The sequence below is a fragment of the Dromiciops gliroides genome, chromosome 2 (assembly GCF_019393635.1).
Source record: "Dromiciops gliroides isolate mDroGli1 chromosome 2, mDroGli1.pri, whole genome shotgun sequence".
Lineage (NCBI taxonomy): Eukaryota > Metazoa > Chordata > Mammalia > Microbiotheria > Microbiotheriidae > Dromiciops > Dromiciops gliroides.
The window spans coordinates 194836105-194854594 of NC_057862.1; the positions used below are offsets into that span (position 1 = coordinate 194836105).

The following is an 18490-nucleotide window of genomic DNA, read 5'->3' on the forward strand; positions in this document are numbered from 1 at the left end:
ACCTGGAAGGACTTGCATGAACTGATGATGAGTGAGATGAGCAGAACCAGAAGAACGTTATACATAGTATCATCAACATTATGTGTTGATCAACTGTGACAGACAAGATTTTTCTCACCAATCCAATGGTACAAGAAAGTTCCAAAGGACTCATGATGGAAAAGGTTCTCCAAATCCAAAAAAAAAAAAAAAAGGAACCGTGGAATATGGATGCTGATTGGACCATACTATTTCTTTTGGTTTTGGTACTGTTGGTTTTCTGTTTTGAGGTTTTTCCTTTTTGCTCTGATTCTTCTCTTATAACATGACTAATGCAGAAATATGTTTGATGTTATTATGTATATATAACCTATATCAGATTACCTGCTGTCTGTAGGTGGGGGGAAGGGAGAAAAATTTGAAATTGGAAATCTTATATAAACAAATGTTGAAAACTATTTCTACAAAAAAAAATTTTCTAATTACAAAAAAAAAAAAATGTTAAAAATAAAGGGATATTGGGGGCAGCTAGGTCGAGTAGTGGATAAAGCACCAGCCCTGGAGTCAGGAGGACCTGAGTTCAAATCTGGCCTCAGACATTTAACACTTACTGACTGTGTGACCCTGGACAAGTCATTTAAACCCTCATTGCCCGGCAAAAAAAAAAATTGAAAATTTTAAAAATTAATATCACTGGAGGGAATACCTATAGCAAGAAGATCATGAACCTCCCGAAATATTAAATTGAGAATAATGGCCAATACACTGGATGACAAAATCAGGATCCAAAAAGATGACAGGCTGAAATAATGAGCTAATCTAATAGGATGAAACATAATAAGTATAACCATAAAGTTCTATACTTAATTTTTTAAAAAAAGCTTTGTAGGTTTAGCATGGCTAGACAACAGTTTGTATTAAAAAGATCTGTGAATTTTAGCAAATATCGAACTCAATGTAAGTCAACTGTATTACTGAGGACTTTCAAGTTAACAAAGCACTCTTCTGACAATTATAACATTTTAATAGGAGGAAAAGTTCCTATCAGAACTATTTGGAAACTGAATAAGCTACTTTGAAGAGTAATGAGTCTGCCATCAATGGACACATTCAAACAAAGTCTAGGTTAGCAATTCTGGGCCATGTTGTAGAAGAAGTATGTGTTTAGGTACTGGTTGAACTAGATGGCCTTTAAGATCACACCAGACCCTGATATTCTGATGGTCTCAGATGGCAAGCGCTGCCCCACAAGCTTGGTCATTATAGCCCACATGAACAAAACCTGAGTCTCTCCCTCAGCTATAGCTCTAATGTAACCTAAGCAAAATCATGAAAGCAAGTCGTGTCTGGCTTCAGATATTAGGCAAAAGATAAGCATTCAGGGGAAGGTATCTCTAACATCACTATCTACAGCCCAAAATCATCATCCAGTGATCTTTCTCCCCATTTTCACTCTTCCCTCCCTTAATGCCACAGCAAAAGAACATCTTGTGACCTGTCCACAAGGAAACAAAGAGCTGAGACAATCAAGATGACCTACATACTATCCCCAAGGACCGAGGTTGGGATAAGGAGTCAGGGTAGGCAGGACGCCTCCTCCTCTTCCCCAGTGTCCTTCAAGTTCACTGGAGAACTGGCACTGCCTGAGAATGAGCAGAGAAAGCTGAACACAGAACAGTCAGTAGCAGGCTTTGATATACTATTCCTGTCTGTTCTCTATATCCAGCTCTCCTCCCTAGGCATATGTTCCTGGAAGGAGAAAAATAGTCCAACTATGGATATAAAGGGAATCAGGTTTCTATTCTTTCCTCCTTAGAGGGCTCTTCTCCTCCCTCTACAACCTCTGATTTGGTGGCCTTCTTCCTCATTATTTCTCAGGCTTACCTCCAGTGAGGAGGAATGATGAGGCAATGTGGGCCAAGAAGACAAGAGGTGAAGAGGGAGCAGGTACCTCCCACATTCTGACTTCTTAGCCTCAATTATAGTGGATGGGGACACCTCACCCTATAAGATGTCTATTTTCCTCTTCCTAGTTCTACTATCTTTCATCCCACAACCCTCCTGCTCCCTTCCCCATTCATCTATTTTCCCATCCCTTCATCCCTTACCCCTTATGCCCCTATTCCCTCCCGCCAAGAGCACTCACACCATGGGGGCTTCTCAGAGCGCTGCCGGAGCTGCAAAGGGGGTGAGTGAAGGGTCTGGGGTGGAGCAAATGGGCCCCCAGGAGCCTGGTTGCTGTGCATGGAATCAAACAGAGCTGGAGAGGGAAGAAAGAATACACATGAGTGGGAGTTTGAGTGTGTGGGGGGGTCCAAGGCCTTTCCTAACAGGTCTCAACTACTGTACCCCTTCTCAGCCCTCTCATGCTGAAAAAGTGGGAAGGAACCATTTCTGGAGATGCTAAAGGGTCAGCAGAGGCCTATGTGTGGTCAGATGTTTCTTCCTAGCCTTGCCCAGCCCTATTCTGCCATGGTCCTCCAGCTCAGACCATACCTTGGAGGAAGACAGGGAGGAGTGAGAGGGAATCTCCATACCTGCAGATACTTGGGCATCTGTGTGCCGTTGGCAGACTGAACTCAGAAATTCATTCACTTGGCGAAGGGAGAGGGCATTATGCAGAGTCTCCAGTGGATAGATAGTGGGCACCATGGAACAACCTTCAAATCCTGGCAGGGGTAAGATTTGAATTGAACAAAGTAAGTAAAGATCCCTGCAGAAGGCACCTTACCAGACCTCAAAGAAACTGGTAAAGTAAGTCCCTAAGGCATCAGGATAGTGAGCTATCTCTCAAAAGCTAGTACCACTGAGCCCCCAGGAAAGTGAGATTCCAGAATTACTAGGAGAGGAAATGCTGCAGATCTCCTGTTTAAGCTTACCTTGCTTTCCTTTAGCCCCCTGGCCCAAAACTTGCCTTGAAAGACCCACAACAGCCCTATTCAGGAAACCCTAATCTACAAATGCCTAATTTAGGAGGCTATTGTAATTCTACTGGAGTCAAACCCTAAAGTCTTCTGGGAGAAAAAAAAAATGTGAGTGTAGAGCATGACATGAGGTGAGGTCCCAGGATTTGGAGGAAGTAGAGGATTCTAGAATGAAAAGGCAATGGGAATAAACAGAGGGTAATGTTCAGGGTCTTTACCAGCATATGGAGTTGGAGGTGGGAGGATAGGGGGAACATGCAAGTGGGTAGAGGAGATGGAATGTTGAGAAGTTGAAAGAGCATGCAGTACACACAGAGTTCAGTCCAGCAAAACCACATGCATGAGCAGGCTGGAGGGTGAGAGTTCTTCCTTGGTTAATTGCCATCACATCAAAAATCTCTCCTTTGGGAGGCCTTAGCCCCTATGAATGGCAGTTTGCCAATCAGAAGAATGGGCCAGGTTCCCTCCAAGGAAAACCACTTTCTTGCCCCCTTCCCGATAATTTCAATGTCAGTCTCTGCATCCACCACCCAGGATAGTGACAAGAACATCTGTAATTTTGACCCCAAGGGCTGGCGAGGGGCAAAAACCCCTCTCTTGGAAGACCAAGCGTGCCCTTGAAAAACAATTTAATATAGCCTTTCCCATATGTTCTCTATATATCCCTAGGGGTACTGGAGGGAGAGGAGGATCAAAAGGTCCTCTTGACTCCAATCTCCCAACTTTGGACCAACTTTGTAGCTCAAAGGACTCAGTCCTCTCTTTACAACTCTACCATACCTTCTCCTTGCCTCTGGCCCTGCCCTAATCCCAGGGCTTGCTAAGGAAACCAAGGAAGGCACTTTTCAACAACTCTGAGCCTCTCTATTTTTTCCTACTGTGCAGCAGTAGTGAGTGGTAGTAGTATCTCTTTGACTTTGGGTACTGTACTTTGGCTCCTGAGATAAAGGGAACAAGTAGCCAAAGGGAATTTTTTTTCAGTGAGGAGTCAGAGAGAGGAGAGTTCCTTTCCTTTCTAGAGTAGAGGATGGTAGTAGGGAAGGGGAAAGGATTTATGGTAACAGAGGGAAAGAAATTCCTCTATGCTGAATAGATTTGGGTGCCGGGGGAACAGTGGTTTGAAGATCAGTTCTAGGAGTAAGGACGGTGAGAAGACAGAAAAGGAGGCAGTAAGAGGCAGCAGGGTTAGGGAGTGTGTGTGTGTGTGGGCGGGGGAGGGGGGGGGGGTCGTGAAGAGCAGCCAATGCTACAGTTACCAGACAGCCTGGCCCCAGCACCATCTAAGCTGCTCAATGCACCATCATGTAGCCTCAGGAAAGGTACAGATATATAGGCAGGCTCTCCTGCTAGTATAGCAACAAGCAAAGCAGCCAGCTGGGTGGAAAGGGTACCGTAGAGGCACTCGGGATCATCCTGGCCTGAGCGTAGCCAGTTCCGGAAGAGGCGAAGGTGGTAGGAGCACTGGTGCAGGTGATGCGCCAGCGTGGCATCCAGGGAGATTGGCCAGCCCCCTGGGCAGTCGGAGAAACTGCGCAGCAGCTGGACCACAGGGTGCTGGTCATCCAGCAGCTCTGCAGGAGGACAGGGCCATAAAGGAAAGCAAAGAGAGACAGAAACAAGAGGGAGAGTGAGGGGGGCAATGGCTAATGGAAGCATAAGAAGGAGGTGGGGTTGTGACCCCAATGTATGTGGGCTACCCAGCTCCAAACATGGGCTAAAAGAGGAGAGATGGATGAAGCCACAAGATATCTCCAGCAAGAAAAAAAAGGGGTGGACAGGCATCACAAAATGAAGCCCAAGAGGAAAACAAAGACTTGAGGTCCTTGCCACACCAGCCTCCCGTAGCCCAGCTCTGAATTTTTTTTTAAAGATGCCTGCAGACTTTGTTCTTGGCAGGAATGGGCTGGCAGTAGGATCCTGGCTTGAGCACCCCTGGCCTTGATCTCTGCTGGGCAGCACCGGCAAAGGGCTGCTACCAAGACCAAGGGGTTTTGAGAATAAGATGGAGGTGATGAGGACCAAGGGCACACAGAGGGCCAAGAATGGGACAGATATAAGCATCATCAAGTTTGAAGCTGAAGCTTGAACTGTTTCAAGGGCTCATGCCTGGCCCCTCTGAGCCACACTCTGAGAGAACCACAGCAAGGTCCAGAAAACTGGGCAAAAGGCCAGTTACAGGAATACTGACAAAGCATGAAACCAAGTCAATTACGTTTTGATAAAGTCACTGTATAAGAATACCACTATCAACTGGTATTGCTGGTTATATGACACTGTGACCCCAAACCACCATATCTCCCAACCAGGTACCAGTAAGAAAGATTTGAAAAGCAATTCTGCAGAAGTCCCAGGAGCCGCTGCAGAGAAAGGGAGTTGGCCGGCCCTGAATTCATTACATGGGCCAGACTTTGGACTATTTTTCATCTTCCTCCTAAAGCTATTAAGTCTGACTGCATTTTTCTTCAGCTAGTGGGTGGGAGAATTTCAATTTAATTCCATTCATATGCTGGATGAATATTGATTTTTTTTTTTTATGAATTGTTCCTTGTTGATTGCTGGTCTCTGTAATGAAGCTGCAAAGGACTGCAGATATGGAAAGGCCCAGAAGAAAGGTATGGGGCAGGAGAAGGGACAGATTCTTGGAGAGGATAATAGTCAGAGATGGCTGGCTGCAGGATGAGCATAAGGCTTGACAGAGAAGCAAACCTGCAAGTTAAGTATGTGTGGCCAGGTTTGAGACGATATATAGATGGGCTAGAGGCGGCGCTACTAGAACTCTTACTCAGGATTCCCAGGCTTGGTCTTGCTCCAGAGACTGATCTGAAGAGCAGTAACTGGCCATCATCAGAAAACCCAGGAACTTTTCAGCACACACTGACAACAGCTTGTAGCCATTTCACACAGTCCTGGTCTCCTCTTTCATGTTATCTCGGCTTCCTCAAACAGGTTCAGATTATGGTTTGATAACTGCCAACACATTTGGTCAGGCTTGCCCTAATCCCATGATGTGTCCAATGATGTGACTGTCCCCACAAGGGACAGAGAATTCAGGACTAAGATCTTCAGGGGTAGAGCTGAACCACATACTGTCCTCACATTTTAAGGAGGGAAGAAAGTAGCTCTGCCTTTCCTCCAAACCTAAGTTTTCTAGGCACTGCATTGAAGCCAGGAATTCTGATGAGATGATGGATGGTGCTAGGTGAATACACACACACACACACACACATGTATATAAAATATGCTGCCATAAGCAACAGAGACATATGTCATTTCTGCTGCTATGCTATCAGCGATGCAAAGTCTTGACCTTAACAGAGCTGTGGGGACATCCTAGAGGCCAGGAGTAGAAACTTAACTGTCTACTCCAACACGGCTACTCCCAGCTTCCCTTGCTGCTATCTAGCAGGTATCATGTGAAGAGCTTCTTGGCCAGTATAACTTCCAAGCCCAAAGGCAAGAAGACCAGCTGGGGTTGTAAGAGCTCTGAGGAGACAGGCTGGGTCGCCAAATAAACAGAAGAGAACATAGCAGTGGCCCTTTCTTGCTCGATGCTTGAACTCCAACCTTGCCTTCTCTACAGAAGGACTGCCAACTCAGGCTTCAAGAAAGGAAACATCAGCCACCAGACTTCATTTCCTAGATTTGGAGGGCTGTTTGGCTTATGATTTCTAAGCTCCATACTCTGAAGCTGGGGCTCCTTGGGGTTTCATACTCCAGGAATATGGGTTCTAGGATTTGTTCTAAGAGATGACCATGATTCCGAAGACCTAGGAAAGCTCAGCATCGGCTCCTCCTCAGCTGCATATACTGGCCTGGCTTCCACACTGTGAATGAGTGTACTTTTGCCACAATTTCCCAGGGAGGCTGGAGCATGTTCTGACTGGGAGAGTTGGGGGTTCTCATGCCCAGAAAGAGAAGGCAACAAGGCCTAGGGCAGGTGGTGAGGTTGGAGAGAGAACAGAGAAGGAGGGTCAGCACAAAAGCCTGATTATGCCCAGGGTCACAGTGGCAGATGGGGGAGCAAGGTTAGATTGGAAGCTGGGGTCCAGAACCAAGAGACCCCTCCAGGTATCTGGGCTTGACCCTGATTCCTTTGGAAAGAAAGAGGTTGTGGCTAGAAAACTTCATTTACTCTAAACACAGATCCAGAAGATAAAAACGAGCATACAAAGAATCAACTCCATTGCTGAAGTGCCACTCCCTTCCCAGCTCCCTCCCCCATCCAGGATCCCACATAGAACTCACAGTTGCACAGTCCTTGGATTGGTGCCCCCAAACCCTTCAGGTCAGGTACCTGCAGTCCTAGCTCTTCAACTCTCTTGGACATTTTGACTTAATCCCTCCACTTCCAGATTCTTTGGGGCAAGTTATGCCCTGGGTAAACTTGGGTTGTATAGAATGGATGTCGATAAACCAAGGATATAACACTGCTCTTTTTACTCTCATTCTGATGCTGGAACTGACTCCCTTCCTTCCCTCTGCCTCTACCACAGACAGCCCTCGCAAACCACTTGGGTTTCTGCCTTTCAGGCCCAGATGCCAGGTTAGTAGCAACATGAAGCGGATGGCAAGAGCACAAGAACCACGAAGCACACACACAATGGGGGGGGTGGAGTAAGAAGATGGGAAGAAACTCTGTACCCCAGGATCTGAAGGTGTGGAGAATGGGAATGAGTAGGGGGTGGGGCACAGTCTCCAAACAGGAAGGAATTAGTCTTTTCTCCTAAACACAAAGGTAGAAAGGGACATTAAAAGATCCAAGTTACATGAGCTGCAGGGGAGATGGAAAAGGGTTTGAGGATTTAGGCATTATATAGTACTCTCCTTGAGGATGGGAATCATTGTTCATATCCATACAAGGCCCCAAATTGGGAATGTTGTGAGAAGGACTTAAACAGAGTTTTAATGATGACGGTGACAAAGATAACAATGAGGGTGATGGTGATGGAAGGTAAGACTGAGACTAGTCAAGAAGATAGGACCAATATGGGGTGTACACAGCCAAAGTGGTCATGGTCAGAACAAGAGAATATTCAGGCAGGGAACCCAGAAAGGGACACACTAAGGTGCCAACACAAAGGAAAAGAGGAGGGAGGTCAGTGCCAGGGGTCAGATGTGAGTATCTGAGTCAGTGAAGGTGACATGATGAGGTATGACATCAAGTCAGAAGCAAACGTACCGTTAGTCGGATGCTTTGCAAACGACACAGAAAATCGCTTTACAGCCGGGACAGACAAGAACTCTGAGGAGAGAAGACATCGTGGGGATTATACCTGCATCTGTCCCTTCCCCCTACACTAGACTCTAGCTGCAACATACCCTCTTGTCCTTTACACCCAAACCTCACCATTCCCCAACTACCATACAAACATTTCTCTGACGGTTACATCAATTTTTCCCCTCATATAATCTCTCCATGAGAAATCACATCCCATTCCTAGCCTAAGCCTACTCCACATATTCTCATCTTCACCATATCCTGGGTGTGCTCTCAGCTGGAAATCAAGTCCCAATGGGACTCTTGGTCCCTACCCCAGGTGCTACCTCAGCTGGATCTCTTGAGGTTCCAGTCATAAACTGTGTCACGTCCCTCCCTACTACTTGTTATCCACCCATATTGTCTAAAGTGCAGGAAAGAAAGGGTACAAGGTAGAAGTAGAATGATTAGAATGCACTTGGATAGTAGCTATGTGGCATGAAATGTACCTAATATAAGCAGGGAAGTACTTCTTTCACCTACATAGTAGGCTACTTCTGCTGCCATGTCATCTGGAAGACTAAATGATTCCTTAGCCACAGGCTCAGAAGGGAGATGAAGGGGAGGTGGGGTGAGGGGCTAAGGAAAGGGACTACTGCCCCCAACCCACGTACCATCTCGGTGCATCAGGCTGGCAGGTGGGAGTTTTTTGCCATGGCTGCGAGCGTAGTCCTGGAGATTCGGGGCACTTGATGAGCCACCCAGCACTGTGGTGCTGAACAGCCCTGTGCACTGTGAGCCTGCAAAGCCGGAAGCATGTTAGCAGCCAAACAAAGTTACAACTACTACACATAACAAAAACACACAGGGCAAGGCCATTCATAGCTGCCACACCACTACACATAGCCTTCACTGCCACACATTACTATACTTGACAAGTTAATGAAGGAGAAGGGTCTTGTGCACAGACCCCTAGCAAGGGCAAAAAATTGCTACTCCATGCAGTTTAGTCATTTTAGGGGAGTCAAAGCTGCTTGGAGGGATAAGTTATGCTTTGTCCTCCTTCAGATAATTCCCTAAAATGCCAAGGGAGAGAACTTCTCCTGGATTCTCCATACCTATTTGATGCTCCCCCATCCTGAGAACAGAGCTTGAAGCACCCCAGGCCCTTAGGGGCAGAGAGAAGAATAATTCTGGGGGAAGCCAGAGACCAGATCCCAGGGTCTTAATGGCTCCCTTTCACTCTCCTCATAGACTTTCACTCCCTCTGCCTCCCCAACCAAGCCTTTGGGGCCTTAAGCTTTCTCCAAGAGAGAAATTGTAGGACTAAAATACTTTCAGAGCCATAAGGAAGTTCAGAGATCACCATATATAGCCTCCTTTTATTTATTTTTTTGTGGGACAATGAGGGTTAAGTGACTTGCCCAGGGTCACACAGCTAGTAAGTGTCAAATATCTGAGGTCAAATTTGAACTCGGGTCCTCCTGAATCCAGGGCCAGTGCTTTATCTACTGCACCACCTCATTGCCCCCCCCCCTTTTTTTTAAACAAAAGAGAAAACTAAGACCTCAAAATCTTATGTTCACTTGTACAGGTCTACTGACAGTCAGTCCAATTCCACCAACAAGCAAAATGAAAATTTACTCCCTGAAATGGTATAGAGCTCTCTACCCTTATTTAGACTGGCACATTCCTCTTACCTCTCCTGTCCCTCCTCCCCCCAAACCCTTATGGGACACTATAGTGAGCTCCAGAGTCAATGAATACTGTATTGAATGCCTACTATGTGAGGAAAACCACTCTAGGCAATGAGATACAGAGAAAAAGAGAACAACAAAAATAAAAGATATGATTACTGACCCAAAAAAGGCTTACTATCAATTAACAACCATCTTTACCTAAATACGATACTGAAAGTCAGAAGTCCACATGGTCAGGAAACACGCAGCCCTAGGCATTATATGACTTTAAAGCTGTAGGGACCTTAGATATTATCTAGGCCAACCACTTCATTTTATAAATGAGAACACTGATGGCCAAAGAGATTAAATTAATTTCCCAAGATTAGAGAGCAAAAGTGGCAGAGCCCAGGTCCTCAGGTTCCAAACTCATGGTTCTCTCCTTTATAACACTTTTCTTCTAAAGGAGAACTTCAGAATCATAATGCCAAAAGAGAGAAAAGATCTTAGTGAGGCCTGTCAAGTACAAGAGCCCCAAAGGAAAGGAAAGACAAAAAGGGTCGCTACCCCTAAGATCTGTCTGTCCCACAGTGGAAACAAGATGCGCCTAACTGAGCCTATCTTCTGCTCTAAATAGGGTTTTTGCCCTGTCAATGACTTCAGAGAGAGGATGAACTCAAGCTGCTGCCTAAGCTCCTGAGACTGGCAGCTCCCATTATTACACTTTGTCAAGACTCCTAACTTCCATTTACAGGAAACAGAATATCAGACCTGTCAGGGAGTTCTTGAGTTTCCCTTGAGTCTATAGGAAGGGGGTTAGGATTGCAGGGGTAACCTACGTCAAGGAATAAAAGAAAGTAGTTCAGATGACAAACTGTTCTAGTCCTCAGAACCAAACTTTTACGTCAGCATTTCTACTCATATAACGGTTTGTCCACATCCCTCATATTTGAACTACACTCTCTAGGATGAAGGCTCTAAGAAGATAAATGGATCTGATCTCAACGCCTCACTGGCTCTGTTCCCCCATGAGTTAGACCCACCCTACTGGTAGTTCAGCCTTGGGGTAATAATCTCTGGGGAGTTTTCTCTGGGTCCCACAACCTTATTACCGCCAACGTCTATTAAAATCTAGTTTCCCTCTTCCTACTCTATCTGTGCTACTACCACCATTTAGTTGGTCTTCCCATCCACTCTTCTGGGGGAGTGGTTTCTCTTCTAAGGCATTTGGGAGAAAGTGCCCCAAACCACAGATCTATACCTGACCTTTAAGAGATTTTAGATGCATCCTTCCCAGCAAGGGATGGCAGGACAGTCAACAAATACCCTCATCTAGTGTTCCGCTCAAGTTCTAACTTGCTTGGGGCCAGGATTCCAGGGAAAAAGAAGTGAGACCACAGACAGAGCTAGGCAACGAGACTAAGCAGGATAATAAGAGGCACAGGGATCAGGAGACCAAGCTTAGAGATCCCAAATATGGAAGTTCAAGCCACTGGCCTGATACTGAGTGAACAGGCATCTCCCTCTTACTGACTAACACTCCCTCCTCCTCACCTCCAAATACTAAGATTTTTTTCTAAGTATTCTTTGGTCTAAGGCATCTTTAAGAGACATTCAGTGTTTGAATCCCTCACCCTACCCACACTTACTGGAGATCTCCAAATCAAAGAAGTACCATCGCCTTGTAATTTTATCTAGGATTCATCCTTTACTTTTAGAAAAGAGAAGGGAATAGGGGAGAGGACAGAGGAAGAGGGCATGGGAGTTGGGAAAGAAAAAGGAGGATTGGGATTCAGGAAGATGGCTTTCACTCTCCAAAGAAAGGATGGGGTAAGTCTAGGGTTCCAGGTGTCCTTGCTCAGAGCTCTATCTCTGATGACTCTGGTGGCTCTGAATCTCCTAGTTCCCTTAAGGTCCACTTTGGACTTCAGGGACTGAGGAAACCTAGGGAAAGAGACTGATGCAGAGAATCAAAGGAGTGATCATTCACAGATAGGAACCAGTCACCTGAGATCAAAGTTCTTATCCGAAGTGCATGTCCTCCCACTTCCATTCCCAGCTGGCAACAAAAATACTTGAGTATACACAACTCCCAGGGTTGGGGATGGCTGCAGTCATAGGGCAGACCTCCCTACCCACCATTGAAGAACAAAGGTTGGAAAACCATACCCAGGCCACTTTGCTTCATTTCCGTAGGGGGACGTGAAGACTGGAATAGACGGTAACTAGCAGGTCTTGAGGATGAAGTCTCAGACAACACCTGTGGGAAAAGGATCATATGTTACCATCTCCTTACATATGCCAGAAAACTAAACCCAGGTTGTGAATCCCTGGTTCCCTGTAAAGTCAAGCAGCCGATATCAGAAGAACTGAAAGACAAAAAGGGCAATGAGGAGATGTGAGGGGAAAATAAGTATACAGAGAGAAGAACCGCCCGGGTTCTCTTCCATAATGGAAACCATTTTTTTCCCTTTCCCTACAACCCCTTCCATTTCAACTAAGAAACCACCATTCCTCCTACTCCACAGTCCCAGCAGAAAAGAGCTCCCTGTTTCCTACAGGTTTCTCCCTAGGTTTCAGGTTTACAATCGTTCAGTCACAAACAGAAAACAGTCTGGATGACCCCCCCCCCCAAAAAAAATCTCTATGTTGATGACTCCTTTCTCCCATCTCTACTTGCACAAAGAAGGTAGAAACTATAGTTGTCCTACAGCCACACCCCTGAGCTCCCAGTTTCCCACCACGTCTAAACTCTACCCTACACACTGTCTTATACCTAGAGATTAGAAATGGAGTTTCAAGGAGGACACACCTGATCATTTCCTCCAAACACCATGCCCTACCCTGCCTGCAAGGTGTGTTAAGCCTCTGGATCCCAAGCATCAGAGATAGAAGGTGGGAAAAGAAAAGGGGTTGGGGAGAGGGACCTATACAAAGGATGCCAGGTAGGTGGGAAACCTAACCCTGGGCTATAGGCCAATGCCTGGGAGAGGCCTGGGGAGGTCTCTTGACCTCCATGGGCCATCCCCAAAGGGATATTTGGTCAGCCTATCTGTGCACTATGTATTTGTGACCTGCAAGCAGACCAGATGAAGAGCTGGTCACAGGGCTGCAAAAGGCCACCCCTCAATCCCCCTCCCCCCACCCCAGCTCCTACAGAGGAAAGCTAGTTAGAGGTGGAGAAACAGACTAGTTAGGATATAGATAGTATCAGAGTCACATATTCCATACCCTAATACAGAAATGAATATAGAGAAAAGGTAGAATGCAAGTGGTAGAGTGAGACAGGATTAATTTAAATGACACGGTTATATAATGAAAGAACAGAGAAAACAGGTTTCCTATAAGGTTAGAGAACACACCTGGGTAGGCCAGGAAGAGATCTGTCTTTCCTAGGCAGAATGCTGTACTGGGGTTAGGGCAGAAGGATCCCTACAGGTTCATAATAAGGAAGTTAATCAATATTCAAATGAAAGTGTTCAAACACTCTAATGATAGAAGAAACACAAATTAAGATAACTCTTGAGATACCACCCTTCACCTATCAAATTGGCAAAGATGGCTAAATATGATCAAATTAAATGCTGGCACTACTATGGAAAAACAGACATGTTTTTACTGGTTCATGGCTGGTGAAGCTATGAATTGGTTTAACTATTTTGTTAAGCAATAACGTATTACATGAGGAGAATGGTACAAAGAATAGAAAGCAAAAAAAAAAAAAAGAAGAAGAAAAAGCAGGCTCTGAAATGAGGAACATGTGGGCTCAAGTCCCTCTGACACATACTACCTATATAACTATTAATTAGTCTTTAACCTCTTAATGCTCCAGACAACAAAAACTCTAGTTAACAATAAGTGGCTGACCTGCATCAAAGGAAAGGATATACAAACCAGTAGTTCTCTCCACTAATAAAATCCCAGGTCAGGGCTCCCAAAATGGCATTAAATAATACAACTATAAAACTGTTCATACCATTTGGCCCCAGGACTTCATTGCTAGAATTATATCATAAAGCTGTTAATGACAGGATTAAAAAAAAAAAGGAGGCCTACCTTTACAAAAATATTCCAAGCAATGCTGCGTGTAATATATAAAAACTAGAGGGGGAACCGTATGTGATTAGAGAATGGCTGAAGAAACAGTGGCATAAGACTATAAAGGAATACTACCATGCCATAAGAAATCACAATTATGATGAAGATCAAGAATTCAGAGAAGAAAGACTTATATGTGCATAAGATGAGTGAAGTAAGTAGACCAGGAAAACAATACACATCATGATGACAATGTAAACAGAAAGAACAACGCAAAAATCTGACTGTTATAGAATTATATTATAATGGCTTTCCAGTGCAGGAGGTATGAAATTTGCATGTTATATTGTCAGACATGGTTGGTATGTTGTTTCGTTTTTCTGGACTGAGTTTTTTCTCTTTATTTTTAAAAATCTCTGCTACCAGTAATGGCTACCTGGTAGCGACACACTGGATAGTGCTGGAGTCGGTAAGACCTGACTTCAAATTGGATTTTAGACAGTTCCTAGTTGTATGACTCTGAGGAAGTCACTTAACCTCTGTTTGCCTAAGTTTCCTCAACTGTAAAATGGGGTAATAACAGCAACTACCTCAGCAGGCTTGTTTTGAGGATCAAGTGAGATAACATGTAAAAAAGTGCTTAGTACAGTGCCTTGCAAATAGTAAGCACTAAATAAATTTTCCCTTAAGGAGGAAGGGAGAAAGGGTCTATCTGAAAATGTGGTATAAAAATAAAAGACATCTGGGGCAGCTAGATGGCACAGTGGATAAAGCACCAGCCCTGGATTCAGGAGGACCCGAGTTCAAATCCAGCCTCTGGCACTTGACATTTACTAGCTATGTGACCCTGGACAAGTCACTTAATCCTCATTGAACCACCCAAAAAAAAAGACATCAATAAAAATAAGAACTTTTTGGGGCAGCTAGGTGTCGAAGTGGATAGAGCACCGGCCCTGGATTCAGGAGTACCTGAGTTCAAATCCGGCCTCAGACACTTAACACTTACTAGCTGTGTGACCCTGGGCAAGTCACTTAACCCCAATTGCCTCACTAAAAAAAAAAAAAGAACTTTTAAAAAAAATAAACATGGAGAATATAAACAAATATAGAAAGATTTATATGAAGTAATAAAGAGTGAAGCAGATCCAAAAAAAGAATTACACACATTGACTTCAACTGTGGAAATAACAGAAGCAGCAACAAAATCTGAATAAATACAAATAAATAAAGCTGTTTGGAAAGGCACATGAAAACTAATGGGAAAATTGTGTTACAACTGTTTTAAAAACAAATTATAAATAACAAGTTTACACATTTATGTTTAATCAATTACAATATTTTATTCCTGGATACGTTTTAATATTTGTGTTTACCTATGGATGTCAGTCCTGTGTCACCTGCCTGATGAATACTTAAGAGGCATCACACACCAGAGGACTGATGGAAACACTGGTCAGCCAAGTAGTCAATGTATTCTGATGCCAGAGACAGCATCCTTCTATCTATGTACAGCTTTTATTGTGTGATGTGTATTTGTGAGAACTTTAGCAGGTTTGGAGTTACAACTATGAGAGGAAAAAATGAAGCACCAGCTTTACTCTGCCTGAAGAAGTCTAGACTTCTTCAGACAGAGTAAAGTTTGTGCTACATTTAACTGTTGTTAAAATAATCAACGTATTGAGGTGTTTCATATAAAAGTCTATATTAACAAGGAGGAAGGAGAAGAATGAATGATACTTGAACCTCACTCTCATATGAACTAGTCAAAGGAGGGAAAACTAGACACACACACACACTGGGTACAGAAGGGGGAGAGCAAACTGGAAGATAAATTAAGAACTGGAATTGGGGGGAGTGGCTATACAAGTTATCATAATTGAATATGAGGAAATGAATTATGTTATAAGAAATGATGAAGGGCCTTTTCCTTAAGATGGTGCCAAAGGCAAAGAAGGAAGCAGTTGTTCCCCCAAGATGGAAGCCAAGGCGAAGGCCAAGAAGGCAGTATTGAAGGGTGTGCACAGCCACAAAAAGAAGAAGATCCGAACATTCCTCACCTTCCAGCAACCCAAGACTCTAAGACTTTGAAGGCAGTCCAAATACCCTCGGAAAAGTGCCCCGAGGAGAAACAAGCTTGACCACTATGCCAGCATTAAGTTTCCCTTGACCACTGAGTCTACAATGAAGAAGAGAAAGGACAACAACAGCCTTGTCTTCATTGTGGATGTCAAGGCCAACAAGCATCAGATTAAGCAAGCTGTAAAGAAGCTTTATGACATCAATGTGGCCAAGGTCAACACACGGATCAGGCCTGATGGAGAGAAAAAGGCCTATGTCTGACTGGCTCCAGACTATGATGCTTTGGATGTTGCCAACAAAACTGGAATCATCTAAACAGTGTCCAGGGCAGCTAAGTGGTGCAGGTCAGGAGGACCTCAATTCAAATGTGACCTCAGACACATGACACTTAAAGCCGTGTGACATGACACTTCCATTAGCAACTCACTAAACCTGCACTGTTCTACATACAATACATTTTCCCCTCTACAATAAAGAAAATTTCCAGTATAAAAAAAAAGAAAAGAAATGATGAAGGGGATAATTTTAGAAAAACCTGGGTAGTCATGTAAATTGATGTAAAGTGAACAGAACCAGGAGAATGATAGCAATATCGTTATACTGATTTTGGGGGGGGGGGATGGGGCAATGAAGGTTAAGTGACCTGCCCAGGCTCACACAGCTAGTAAGTATCAAGTATCTAAGGCTGGATTTGAACTCAAGTCCTCCAGAATCCAAGGCCAGTGCTTTATCCATTGAGCCACCTAGCTGCCCCTTGATGCTACTTTAGAGCTCCCAAAGTCACCAAGTATGGGGATGGGAGGGACAGTGATTGAGGACACATGGATAGTGTCCAATGTGTCCCCTCCCCATCCTTTCCCCCTCCTCTCCCTATTACCTCCATAGAGCCAGCTTTACGGTTGCGGATGAGTGGTGATCTTCTTGGGAGACCAGGGATCTCAGGAGGCTGGGGTGATGTCTGCAACACCCGATCTGGCTCATCTCGACCCCTGCTCCGGCACAGGTCTTCCATACTGCCCTTGTCTGACTGCAGCTCCTCATTCTGCATCATGTGTAAAAGAAGAAGGGGTGATCACCTTCTCTATGCCCAGCACCTTCACCTCCCTGCCACCAACTCTCTGGGTCCCTATCTCCCAGGTTCTGAGATACAGATTATAGCACCCTCTCCCACCTCTGAAGAGGCTGGGCGGAAGCCACAGCCAGTGGGGGCACTGCCGTCTTCTTCAACACCTTTCACTCCAGGGCTGAAGTGCAGCTCCACATGGAATCGCTCCTCTGATGAGGGATCCTAGGGGATACCACCAGATGAAAGGATGTCAAAGGATGAGATGGTAAGAAGCAAGGTAATGACGAAGATGAAAAGGAGTTCCAAGAAGGCACCTCATTCTCAGGCTTTTGTGTCCTGACTCCTCCAATACCCTATTGCTGTGAATCTCTTCTACTATAATCTCTAGGGTCAAGGAATCCTCACTCCCCCAAAACTGTGGTGCTTTGTTCATGTACCTCCCACAGGAACTTGATCATTACATAATCCACTTAAAGAAACACTTATGAAGGTCTCCTGTCACCCTAGCCCTGGGTTCAGTGACTGGATTCCAGGTCGTTCCATCTGGCGCTACTTATTCCCAGAATTGGTTCTCTGCTTTCCAGGAAGCTCCTAATGATCTCCCATATTGTGGTCCACAGACCATGGGGATGGGTAAGGACTTCCTTCTCTGAACAGTGGCTGGGGATAAAGAGGGTAGATCTTTTCCTGATCCCACCCTGACATCTCCTCACCTGGGTGTTGTCTTCGTATAGCATGATGACAATCTGAGTCATGTAGTTGAGTTCTGAGATGGCGCTGAGATAAGCCAGAGCCCTCTGCCACTGCACATCCTGAGATTCCTACCAAATATGAGGAGGGGCTTCTCAGGTCTTGAGATAAGAGAGGACAGAGAAGGAAAGGGGTGGTGGGCCTGAGGCTGGGATGGGGGAGAGCCAGGAAACACAAAGAAAGGTTTGCTTGGAGACCAAGGAGAACTAAAGAAAGGAGCTTGCTCGCAGGACAGGCAGGTGGAGACAAAGGATCCTTACATCGAGCAGCCCTCCATAACGGAAGACGCTGAGCAGGGAATGGACGTGGCTCTCACTGGTGAAGTAGAGACGCGTGCGGACATGGCGGCCAGGTGAGAGCACTCCTCTGGAATACCTGAAAAGGTTGCCTTGTCATTCGTAAGTATGCAGTCATAGCACCACCCCTCCACCATCTTTCTTTCATCCCTAACGAGGATGTCTCCCTCATATTCAGGAGTCCTCCTGTGCCCAAGCCTCTCGAATCGTTCCAGCTCTGACTTCCCTCAAGAGTCCTTTACATGTCCCATCCACCCCCCACCCAGTTACCCCCTTAACCCTCCCTCACAGGGGGTGCAGCTTGTTGACAGACTCGTCCTCATGGGTTCGCTGTAGATCAAGCTGAATCTTCCTCAGCAATGGGAGACAAAAGCCCACAGCAATCTCCAGTTTCTCCTCCCGACTGATCCCATACTCCTAGAGAACCAGAGGCTAAGTAAGCACTCAAGGAAGCCCATGTTCCTTTTGCCTCTGCCTACTAC

General features: G+C 45.1%; 1 protein-coding gene across 1 annotated transcript in view; it reads right to left on the minus strand.

Annotated features, from left to right (window-relative positions):
- Nucleotides 1–18490, minus strand: part of PPIP5K1 (diphosphoinositol pentakisphosphate kinase 1) — a 41156-nt gene that overhangs the window by 12142 nt on the left and 10524 nt on the right. The window contains 11 exon segments of the mRNA XM_043981205.1: nt 2126–2239; nt 2517–2648; nt 4295–4474; nt 8083–8145; nt 8775–8900; nt 11949–12039; nt 16774–16938; nt 17068–17184; nt 17676–17783; nt 17973–18087; nt 18298–18425. Coding sequence (XP_043837140.1) covers nt 2126–2239; nt 2517–2648; nt 4295–4474; nt 8083–8145; nt 8775–8900; nt 11949–12039; nt 16774–16938; nt 17068–17184; nt 17676–17783; nt 17973–18087; nt 18298–18425 — 1339 coding nt within the window.